Here is a 12,995-nt window from a genome sequence, read left to right as displayed (position 1 = left end):
TGTTTCTGACACTATTATAACATTGAATAATATCAGAATATTTGTTCTAAAAAATTTCAAATTCGTTATTTTGAGGAGGAATTTCCTGTTCCAAGTTTGGGAATGCGGATTCTATTCCTCATTTTTTGTCTTGATAGCTTAACATTCTACTACCCTAGTGATTTTAGCTGTCTTTATGGTCTGATTTTTGAGGTACATCTGTTCAAGTCATTTGAAATAATTTCAATTATTTTTACATGAAGAGATGTGTTTAGGAGAGGTGGGTGTATTCCTGCCAGAATAGCTATTCACCTTCAACCATGGTAATGATATTTTAATTCTTAAGCAGACTGTGATTTTGTAGGTCACATGGTAATTGCCCTTGATCTGTGCAGTGTAATTAGCTCGTAATCGGGAAGAACATGTAATCACATGGCTCTTTGTAAGACCTTTAAACATAGCAGATCAGATTTTATGGCTGACAGAATAGTGACCTGTGAATGTAGGATGAATGACAAGAACAGTAAAATATGCTAGGAGGTGCTAATACGAAGTGACAATTGAAGGAGTTTTTTTTCTGTCTTGCAGAATGCAATTGGGAAGGAAAGTGTGGCAGGAGGCTCCACCAGTCACATATCTTCTGATCATTCATCTTCTCTTCGTGTAAGCGTCAGGTCAAGCACACTTCTTTTGCTGTTGGTGATTGCATTCCCATTCTGTTGGTGCCCACGTTCAGAAGAAACCTTGTATCTGCTTTAACAAAAGGACCCATAAAAAGAAAGGAAAGGAAAAGAAATTGATCTGTCTATCCTCTATCCTCCTCTGTTGTTGATCGAAAATTACAGTTCTAGGAATTCAGTTGAAATGCTCTGCTAAAAAATTGGACTGGATCAATGTTGTTGTCATTATCATCATATTATATCGTTACTATTATTTTATATTTTCAAGGAAAGGTTCTTAGATGCTTTGCATATACTAGACCCGACACCCACATTCCAAATGGAGTAGGCCTTTGAACAGGCAATGTTTGAAAAGAGATGAATAATTTGCATGTAAACCATTCAAGGTTTATTCTTTTCTCTCTTCCTCATCCCCCTCCCCCCACTTGTTTTAACCTGGACCAAGAAGAAATAAATCAGACTCTTAAAGTTCTAATTTTTTGTATTTGTCACCCAGGTATTTTTCCTTTGCCAAACCCATTAAAATGGATGGGATCTACTATACACCACCATATGGTGATTGTAGGTTTCAGTTATTTCAAGGTTACTCAGATAGAATCTGGGGACAAACCGTGGTTTCCAACAACTTGGAAATATTGCCAGAATGGTTAATAATGTAATGGTATGTTTATTCCTGATACATTGGGACCCAGTTTAGAAATGTTTGAAATGTATGTATTGAAATCTTAGATACTAGATGGACTGCATTACAAGATTTTTTTTCATTGTTCCCTTTGTAGATAAGAGGCTGTAGAGCAGGCAAAGAAAACCCTGCATAAATTGCCTCTTGACTGATTTGGGCCTTTTAAATTGAAAAACAATATTTTAAACATAGTTTGAGGTGATTGTGGATCAGGCTTTTGACATGCTATAAACGTCTTCCTGAAAGGGTTTTTTTTTAAATATTTAACTTATTCATGTTTGGCTACCAGTATTTTGCTGTTTTAGTATTCTCTTCTATGTTTGTATATGTATGTAGTTTTGCAGTCTAAAATGAGAAGCCATTGTAAATCATAGCACTATAATACACATATTTTCTTCAAAACTTCTGCAGAAATATAAAATATTAAACTTTCTAATGCTATTTTTATTTTTGTGGTTATGCTAATTCAGCCTTAAGAAAGGTACTAAAAAACTACATTAAGAAGAAGCAACTGTTGTGAATATTACAGTAGTGCAAAATTTGTTTATCTTTCTGAGGATATATTTTTTTAAAGAATAGAAACTTGCTTTTGTTAAAGAATTTCAACTTTAGCATTGTTGACCTTTCTGTAATTATAAAGTTTAATTATTTAACTGGTGAATGAGTAAAAAATATTGAATTTTTATTATTTAAAAAAACTACCATATCTATTTACTCTTAGATAAAGATAAGTATAATTTTTTGCTTTTAATTTCTTGACCCAATACCGAAATCCATAAGCACAGGCAGAAGGCTGTAACATGTTTCCATATTTTCAGAGATGCATCCAATAAAGGTGTGAACACATAGCATTCAACAGATCATAATAGTTTCCTGTATGTGAAATTTCCTATCCACTTATTTTTGAACATGCAAATATATCAGCTTTGGTAAGCATTTAATCCTCTGGACAGGGGTACATGCCCAAGAAATTACCTTGCACCAGAACCAGTACAACAATTCAATTCAACAATTGAATCCGATTGTTGCTAAACCAGTTTTAAGAATTGATAAATGTTGTCTAAAATCCCAATAATACTGATTCAGATGTTCTCAACTTTCCATGTGGGCATTACACGCATGTATACACAAACACATATTCTCCATAACCAAATATTTCATGTGAAAGAATTATTCCTGATTTGGTACATTTTTTAAATGTACATTTTTCAATTGAAATGTACATATGTGATCATGGCAAGATATAACTTTATGTATGCCATGTTCGTGTATGTATTGAAAAATGGGCTTCGTGTGGTTCTTTCTGACATTTGTTGAAGGCATTCCATATGTTAAATCATTTTCTCTTATTTAACACAATTGAGATGTTATATTATGTCAAATTCTTATAATTTGAAAGCAACAGATAGACAAGGATAGAATAGACATGTTTCCATTATCTTACACAATGAATGGCAGTAAAATCTGATGCCATAGATGCAAAAATACAATCAGGATTATCAGTGGTTTGCATCTAAATGATGTAATTTGAATTGTACAGTGCTGTGCAGTTGCAACCAAGTCTACAGTTATCTTTTTTCTTTTCAATTTAAATTTGTGAGGAATGGGAAGTAAGATCAAAATCTTCATTGTTTACTTTAAAGGGTTCTATTTGAAATAGCACTTTTGATCCAATTATTTTGAGCTTCAGTCTTATCCCTGGTTAATCTGTCAAAGATAAAGGGATTTTATTCGAATTCTAAAATAAAGTACTCAAACTTCAGGTATCAGATAGGAACAACTTGTTTTAATAAACTTTGATGGCTTGGCAGCTTCTGAGTGAAAAAGTAGTGGCTATTGAACAGTAATGCTTAGCTCTTTATTTAATGAAGACTGGCAGAAGTCTAAGAAAAAATCCATTATTAAAATTTAATTCCAAAGAATTATAGAATGTAAAGATTGGAAGGGATTTCTAAACCCAACTCCTATCAAATACAGGATACACTACTGTAGCATTATTACAGCCTGTCTTTAAATGTCTTCGGCAAAACCTCTCAAGATAGTCTGTTCTACTCTTGAAGAATAGATATCATTGGGAAATGTTTCCTGATGTCCAACTAAAATCTAGTTCCTTGTACTTTAAGTCCCTTGTCCTGATTTATGAAAAGTTATGCCCTGCCCTGTTTTCTACTCAAAAAGCCTTAATATATATGAAGACAGCTAACAATACTTCCTTTTACAAGCTAAATATTCCCATTGCATCCAAACTTTCTCATAAGGTTTTTTCTTTCACTAAAATCTTGGTTGCTCTGCTTTGGATATGCATCAGTTTGATGTCCTAAAATGTGGTGCCTGAAATAGGATGCTTATATAGTATTGACATTCCGATTTTCTCCAGATGTGCAACCTATGGTTGCATTTGCGTTCCCCGCCCCCTTATATTTCTTTCCATTGTTAGCTCCTGATCATCTTGTGATCTACAAAACATCCATATGCTTTTTGCATGTAGTTCTATCCAGTGCAGTTTCCCCACATCTTGTCCCTTTGATTTTTCGTACCCAAATGTACAACTTTTTATTGTACCCGTTATTTCTGTACAATATTCTCATTTCTATAGATGCTCCTGAATTCTAATTCTATATTTAAAAGATTTGATATCCTCCTGTATATGTGCATATTATATCTGTACTGTGATTGAATTTAACAATTCCTTGTTGTGTTTACAGTTTAATTTTATTGCATAGGCAATTTAAGATTATATAAAGGTGAGCATCCTACAACTAGGATTATTATTATTTTTCTTGTTATTAAGAAATTCCCCAGCTGTTCCAAGCCAACAAATTTTTAAAAAGACATGATTTTTCATTGTGAGATACAAATAAAGATTTTTTTTTAAATGAACAAGGTCTAAGTCAAAGGTTTAAATTTGGCTATTATAATCTTTAACATTTTATATGACTTTGCATTATTTAAGTAGCACTAAATATAAAATAGTTTGTGTCTACTATGAAAGGATTACATGAGTTCTAATCAAAACCAGAATCGAGAAACCTACTTTATCCATTAATTAACAATCTCCATATTATCTGTGTCATTTTTTAATTTTAAGTTCAGATAATTTTAGATTAGTAATTTTAACCCTTTTGCTCCCTACAATTCTTATTTTGGACAAAATCAAAACAGGTTTAGGTTTGTAATTAACATTGTCAAAGACATGAAATGAATGGTAACTTTTAAAAATTAATTTTTAGATTAGGTACGAAAGGCCCAATCCAGATCAAAGCCCTCCATTTTATAATTAAGTGGTAATGTGGATCAGATCCTCTGCTTTGTATGTAGAAGAATAATTTTTTAAAAAGCTGTTTTTACTTAGACCAAAGAATTGGTTCATATGCTTCTCTTGGGAAAGGAAGGAAGGAAGGAAGAAGGAAGGAAAAAAGGAAAGAAAGAGAAAGAAGGAGAAAGAAAGGAAGGAAAGAAAGAAAAAGAAAGAGACAGAGACAGAGAGAGCCACTTGGAAATAAAATTGCAGCTCACATGTAGAAACATGTATTGAATGATATAAAAGTTCAGCTGTGATAATCATCATCTTAAATACAACCAATACCAGCTTTCTTCTTTTAAAAAATGACTTCGTCTATTAGAGTCAACAAAGCTAAACAGAAAAATGGCAGATGAAGCTTTCATGCACTCTCCATTGTGCATCCTAGACCTACTATCTCCATATTTTGGCTCTTGGCCAGTATTTATATTGCTTGTTTTACTTGTGTGATTCTCTGTAATTCAAATTGAAGACTATTGATCTCATGTTTTAATTGGCATTCGATTTTAAAAGCATCATAAAATTCTTAAGTTGTTGTTTCACTAATAAATCCCTATGTATTAAATTCAAATATAGGAGCTGCTGGATGTCAGGCAGCATATACATTTAATAAATTATTATTTTTCAAGAACAATGTCTGTACCATTAAACCCTGTAAGTTTATATTATTTCTATTTCCTTCAGTACCGATGCTTAGCAGTTTTTTACTATATATATGCATGCGCAGACATACCAGTACATTCAGTGGGGCTTATTTTCATGTACGTGGAGATAGGATTGCATCTTAAATTGCTAGTAAAAACAAGCAAACATAAAAAAAGATTAGGTTTTAACCTATTATATTTTGATAAATGCAGAGCTTTTTAAAAAGAAAATAATATGGCATTGAGAATGTCACTTAGAGCATTGACTTTGTCAACAGAATCACTAGTTTGAAGTAAGTTGCTTTTCTGATATTTCTTTGCCTATTTCTGCCTACTCCATGTTAAATGCTAGGAAATCCAAATATTTTTTCCTTGAGTTCTCATTGTGCAACCTGAATTTCCAGATCTTAAGTTACTGTGAAATTTGGATATATCATAAACCTCCTCTTTCATAGCAAAATCCCATTTTGTGGAAGGGGAATGTATCAGCAGATTCCTCACTTCAAACATCTAAAGCTGTACATCTTAAAAGATCTTGGTGTTTTTTTTCCCAGTCAGTTACAAAATAGAATATATCAAATTCATCCAAAGACTTGAAATATATTTCTTTACTTTAGAATGCCTCACATCTTAGCTATTTCCTATTACTTGTTCTGAATATATATTTTAGAGCAACAATTTTAAACAACTTGGTATATAGATATTCAGGGATCTGGTTTTAAGGGGCAAGATCCTATTCAGAATATAGGTAGAATGCCTTGAATCCAGCATGTTTTTTTCCAGAGATCGTTGGCAGGGAGCTCAATAAAGGGTATGATTACTGTGGGTCTTTTCAGGGGCTGCTCTCTCTGCGCCTACCCATGTGGCATTTATGTTTTGCCCTTCAAAACTGGTTTTCTGCCCAACCCTATTAGTTAGTTTCTGATAAGACTGGAGTCTAGCTTTCAGCAATCATTATCTTCCCTCTTGCATTATGCATTTCTCAGATTCCAAGCAACATATTCCAGCCCTCCATTTTCTATAACCACCTCAAATAAATGTGCTTGTGATGAACTTGGCAGAAAATTAATCCAGCTTACTGTAAAGGATTTTTCATCTTTAAATATTTGCTTTCACTTACCAGCTCGCTTCCTTTTATGACATTTCAATTAGTGGCCATTCAAATACTTTCTGACTTCAGAAGGTCATTTTTGTTTTGTTCTTAACAGGATTTGGCCTCTTTAAAATCACTACTGTATTTTCCTCCTCCCTCTCATTTCCTACATATTTATTGGTTTTTATGCAACAGAAATTTAATCTTACTGTAACCTATTAAAATATTATTAAAGCTTCTCTGATCAAGGCTGATGCTTTGTTTGCCTGAAAAAAAAGTTATTTTTTCCTTTATCCCAGGTTGATCATCTGAAATCAAAGTCTAGGTTTATAATGAGAAATATTTTTTGCAATACTTCAAGTAGGCTTTTATTGGAACCCTGGTTATAATATAATAATTAGATCAGCCCAGCCTGTTTCAGAAAATAATTGTCCAATGGAAAAAGGAAATCTATGGAAGCCCTTTTTTCCCCATCATTCAGAATTTGTAGGTCTTTTATTGCCAGATACAATTGGCATTTGGATCTTTGCCTGATGTAACTTTTACCCTTTTAAAAAAATTGATTCAAATAGGAGGAGAGAAGTAGTTATTTTGAAATTTGACAAATCTCCTGTTCTTTCCTCCCAAAAGGTTTTTGTGACTATAGCAGCTGAAGCCTCTCTCTTTCCTCTGCGGGAGGCCAATAGAGAAGGTGTTTTTTTTTTTTTGTCGTGCAACCATTTAGAATTATATATTGCCTCAAAATAGCAGTCAAATTTCAATGAGTATAAATGGTATTTTTCCCCCCTATCCAGCTTTGCCTTATTTTAATGGTTTTAAGTAAACTGCATTACCCTTTTGTTGCTACTTCCTAATCTGTCAAACAGGGAATTTTCTATGGCCTGATGAAAAATTGGGTCATGTATTTATGTATGATTGGTTTTCTTAAAACTATTCCCATACTGAAGGACAGCCTAATTTCCTTTCTTGATGATGATGGATCTATGTTAAATTTCCACTGAAAATCTTTAATCAAGGTGCATCCTGAAAAAGTGGTTTTATGATGCAGGCTATCCAAAGCTTGTGGGTATTTCTGTCTATTAAGCTGATTTATAAACAGATCTGTCGGCAATTACTATTGTCTGTCCAATACGCCTACGTTAACAATAATTGTGGTTCTGCCTGTAATGATCAGTTTCAGGATTTTTCTCTCACAAAGTACAGGACCGTGAGGAAACAAATATTGGTTCACAGCGACTGTGATAATGCTGCCGCTCCAATTTCCATCCAGTAGCAGTAAATCAAATGTTGGAGGCAATGATCTGTTTAAAAAACATTGTGTGTTCATGGAATATATGGCAAGGGAGACTATATATCGAACAGATGATTGAAACTGAATGAGTGTATCTCTGCAAAGCTAGATCACGAGAAACAGTAATTCCGAGTACTGTAATTGGGGACAACATTCATTGAGACTCTCCAAAGTCTAGCTAAATATAGTTAGAAGGTGGAACATTCTCCTCCATTTTAAATTAGAATTTGAATCTAATCTATACTTAGATTCTCCTTATTGATGAAATACAAGTAATCCTCAGATAATAGAAACAGGCTTATAATTAGATTTTTCTGAATTTTGGTATGTGGACCATTGACTCATGCAAGTATGTCACTGTCCTTTTCTGCATGCTCAAATAATGGCAGCAACCATTTTTCATTTACCTAAGCCACATGTTATGTAACATAGGAACCGCTTATATTGAAATTCCATATCAGGAAAGGATTAAACCACAATAGAAGCATCTTCTTATTCTTCCTTGTCTGTCCATGCTTATGAGTTTCCCACTGCACCTAATGGATTAAATGGGCACTTGATCTAACACAGCAGGCACTTACATTCTATGCTGCTATTCTAAGATGATTCTCTTGGACTTTTTTCCCGTTTAACAATTCCAATATCCAAACAATTCATACATTTCAAACACAGTGACTAATCAAAAAGAAAAAGCAACAGATCTAAAAGATTTCTGCACTAAATGTAGATGCATGAAAGTGTGAGTAGTAGGGGAAAATTGTATCTAGTTTAAAGATAGTAAGTTCTTTCAGCTTTGACTAATTTCCTATGTGTGTTGTGGAAATCAGACGGTTCTGATTCTAATGATGTTTTCAGACAAAAGCTTGTGGTGCTGTCAAATAGTCTCATCCAACTATTCCAATTTTCCTACTGTGATAAACAAAAAGTGGTTGATGTATTCCAAAACATGAGTAGGGTGTAATACATGCAGAGCTATGATGTCTTAGTAAAATTCCATAGGCAAGGCAAGGCATGGCAAGCCAAATTAAATCTTCTTGGAAATATCTTTAATGTTCTTGTTCCAGGACCCAAAATTAATCAGAATAGAAGTCTTTACCTATTTTGTCTGTTGAATGAGTGGCATACATATTATTTTAATTAAATATTCAAGACTATTCATATGTTCAGCCCATAACACTCTAAGACTCAAAGCAACATTAATGCAGAGATCCAGATTCAAAGGGTAAAATACATTAGAGTATCTATGAATACATGTATAGCAACTGTCATGAGCACTTAAACCAAACATGCATTTTCTTGGGCTCACATGACAGCTGCAGATGTTATACCTCTAAATTGTATGATATTGTTTACATCATATGTACAACAAGAAGCCTAATTCATCTGTACAGAATACTGCAATATTTAAGAATAGATTTGTTTACCAATGAAATTACATTTTCATCTAGGATATTGAAATAAGTGACTTTCCCCATATAAAAAATAATTGTCTAAATGTTATGCTTTGTCTAAGCTATATGTAAAAAGAATGGCAAAAAATAATAAAATATTCCATTTCTAAACTACTCTTCACAAATGTTTCTGTTTTCAGTGTTTGAGGATCAGACAGATGGTAAATACAGTAGAAAAGATACAAAAAGTGTATGATTGTTACTTTTTTCTCAGTGGCACAACCTTCTGATTTTTTACATTTTTCATTTAATATTCATACACCTGTCTCTGAACAAGAGACTTTCTAAGATTTTTTGTGAATTAACATTCCTGCCTTACTAGACAGAGAGTCTTCTAGTAACCTCTGTATATTCTTTTTCTTTTCTACCCTTACAATATTGCTCAGAAGGAGGCCCAAATGCCTTCAGAGATTTCCTGGAAGATCAAGAAAGCACTGGCTGTCTAATGGGATTTCTTTGAAACCATATGCCTCAAGTAATAGTGAAAGTATTAGTTTTGGTTAATCTTACTCAAGTTGGGGAAAGGGCCTGTTTCCTTTGCCCAGAAATATATAAACATTTGTGTTATTTTTGTATAATTCAAGTTGTCATGAACTGCCACAGAAAATATAATACATAGTTTGTATTAAATAACACTATATTCTATTAAACTATTATAGGGATTATTTGGAGTAAGGAGTAAAATCAAAGATAGCTTTTGATTACAGAACATGAAAATACACTGTGAATAACCTCGACAATATAAGGGCATTTTTTTCTAGGTATGGTTTGAAAAACAAATTTGTCTTAGTTTCCAGTTGAAGGCAGTCTACAAGTGCATCTGTTACTATTCTGATGTAAATTATAAGTATATTGTCCTGCAGAATTCTGTGCCCTCCCTTCTTGCAGTTCAAAATGTGTCAGGTATCTCAACTGTTCTGCTGGATGTACAAGGATGTCTGCAAGATATGGTTAAAAAGAAACTAAGATGATGGCAATACCAATGTGGTAGACTTTCCAATTTTTATATGTGAGTCTTCGATCACATCAGCATGGCAGCCAGATTGACTTTTTTGACTCTATCCTGTGGACTCCTTTGGCTGGGTACATTGTTGTTAAGGAGCAAATACCGTAGTAATTTGACTGTTCACACTGACATTAATAAGACTTCAAGTAAGGACTTGAATAGTCCAAATTTTGGAAGTGCTTTTGTGATGTTTGGTTTTCTTTTTCTGTTGCCATAATGCTTGTACGCTATTTAAACAATGTACATATCTGAAAGAAGGAAAAGCCACCAGATGAACGTTGTCTCTTTTTAAATTAAAAATTATAATAAGACTTACTCAGCTTTGTTGTGTGGTTTGTTTTTCACAACTATGCAGCAAGCCAATGAGAAATATGTTGTTTATCTGAAAAGATAACACTGATATTCTGGAAAGTTAACAGGAAGAAGCTGTTCATAAACACTGCAGTTTTACTGTTCTGCAAATGTATCTTGCATTCAGACTTGTGACATAAAGCCATAGATGAGTTACCTTTTAAAATAAGGCAAAGACACAGACAGTAGCTGGCACTGCCAATTGGGCAACATGCCCTTGATATAAAGAATGGATATCAGATGGAAATGGTTATGTGAAACGAACAGCACTAACCATCTGCTCGTAATTTTCTTCATTGCTTTCAAATCGGCATGACAAAAACTGGAGATGATGAAAATAGGAATATGTGAGAAAAACAGGAACTTGAAACTAGGGGGCTGGGGAAGTACTATGCTTTTAATCTAAAGGGGGGGGGATGTCCTGGTAATGTGTAAAGGAAAACAATGTGAAATCCCCGGGACTGAAGCTGAAGTTCCATGCTGAATTTACCTGGGGCTAGGTTCACTAGCCCCAGGTAAAATGTACTTCAAAGCAAGCATGTGTAAATGATTTGCATACATCATTGGTTTTGATGTCAGTGATGCTATTCCACAATGCGCCTGCAATTTTTCTGAAGTCAGTGGCAGTTTTCCTTTATTTTCTTTAGATGCTAGTGTTAGATAATAGCATTCCCCCAGTGGGCTTCATGTCAATAATTCTGTAAAATTCAAAACTCGAACAGTCTGATGTTATTGAATTGTAACACCATTGCAACATATCTTTGGAAAAGAACATTAAGCGTGTTAAATCTGCATGAAAAATTTTATAATAGGAGAGGTGCCACTGATGGGCGAATGCAAAATAATGATCATAAATATCAATGATTTTGTGGCACCTTTAGGACAAAATAATGTTTTTTAAAAATGTTTTTTATGATAGATCAACTCAACTGCAGTTCTTGAATATAATCACCAGTTTAATCTTCTTAAATATTCAAAGCTTGAATTATATTTATTATTTATTTTGGTTGATTAGATTTTTTTTACCTCTCAATTATTTCAGTTTTGAAAGGGTAAAGCTGCATCTCATATTTATACAAGGTCAATAAAATTGTTTTTATTGCTCACTCAAAAATTTTCTCAGAATAAATCCAGAGGTGAGAAATATGGAATATTGAAGTTGACAAACACCAGCAGTAAAAGCTTGTTTTTCATATCCTCTCCTTTGTTTTCCAGGATCCTTAAAAAATGCTTAACATGTTCAATTTTAGGATATGAATTGTACCGTGCTCTTATTAATGGAATGACCATTATTTAGTGATGTAGCCTTAGCCTTGTATTCAGAAAGTCTAGCTACAATCCTCTTGTGGATTTCACCAGTTATAGCTAATAACAAAGAAAAACTCTCCTGGATATCTTATAAAGATACAATCAGAGTAAGTAGGTCAAACCTTGATGAATTTGGACTCTGCCTTTGAGTAAGACAGCCCTCGATTGCAAAGTTCCTGTCCATTAAATAGGGATACATATTTCCTTTAGAGCCCAGGGCTATGAACATCAAGACCAGGACAAATTAAAAGTGATACAATTTTAAACTAATTAAGTGTAGTTAATAGACTAGTCTGTATATGTTTAATAATATAAAAGAGTTCCAGAGTTGGGAGTGGTGCTTTCAGCCAATACATTAATGGGTCAATAAAGGAAAGATTCTAGCCTGACCAACTTTTAATTTGATGGAGAGAGAGAGTTTGTATTGAAACTTTTTTTTAAAAGTAAAAACTAACCCAAAGTAACAAAAAGGAAGAAAACGAAAGAAAACATGAAAAGCAAAATGCAAGAAAATAAACATTGAAGAATTTTTTTAAAAAGATATAAAGAGGTAGCTTCTGATATTTTAAGTACAATTAGATAGGGTTTTTAAAAAGGTATCATTCAATATTAAATAAAAGAATTGCTCTTACAAGATGCTAAGGGAATGTGTTCAATATTCAATTCAGGCATCCCTGTGCAATGTGTTCAAGAAATCTATTCCTCCTTTAGGGGCAATTTGTTCTACCTGGCTTCAAAAGATAATATCAAATGACCTTCCCTCTTACTCCTTTTATTTGCCATTCCATTTTCATCCTTAAGCAGCAGTAACACTTAGGGTTTTGTTGCAATAATCTCCAAAAGTCCTCTTTACAATGTATTCCATGTGGTGAGGGGAAACTATCTTAACTTGGGAAAATTAGCTGCAAACTGCTATGGTGGCAGTCTGGGTGGTCAAGAGAGGCCAACAGCTACAACTACTAACCAAGTTAATATCAGTATGTTTTATCTGATCATTTTCAAAACTGTCCTGGTGTTGCTTTTACTGTGCTGACTGTAATTCTTCCTGCACATGTTTTGAAAATTTCTCAAACTTAAACCTATAAAAATAGTTGATAGTAGTCAGGTTCCTTCTGGATTTTAAATACTACAAGCTGCTATATCAACATGAAATACTTAAAGCTCAGGAGAAAAGTAAATTTACCATTTACCACAACCAGATGTGAAAAG

The 12,995-nt window shown here is 33.4% G+C and overlaps 1 protein-coding gene across 3 annotated transcripts in view; it reads left to right on the top strand.

Annotated features, from left to right (window-relative positions):
* The window catches only part of GFRA1 (GDNF family receptor alpha 1), a 446,222-nt gene extending 436,990 nt beyond the window's left edge, over nucleotides 1–9,232 (top strand). For all 3 annotated transcript variants that reach the window (XM_081954381.1, XM_081954380.1, XM_081954379.1), the window contains one exon: nucleotides 568–9,232. In XM_081954381.1, coding sequence (XP_081810507.1) covers nucleotides 568–738 — 171 coding nt within the window. In that variant the 3' untranslated portion in view covers nucleotides 739–9,232. The remainder of the gene's footprint in view (nucleotides 1–567) is intronic.
* Nucleotides 9,233–12,995: the final 3,763 nt, after the last annotated feature.

The sequence above is a fragment of the Natrix helvetica genome (genome assembly GCF_964273705.1).
Source record: "Natrix helvetica genome assembly, chromosome: 5".
Lineage (NCBI taxonomy): Eukaryota > Metazoa > Chordata > Lepidosauria > Squamata > Natricidae > Natrix > Natrix helvetica.
Note: the sequence above shows the minus strand (reverse complement) of the source record. Positions and strands in the feature narration are given on the sequence as shown.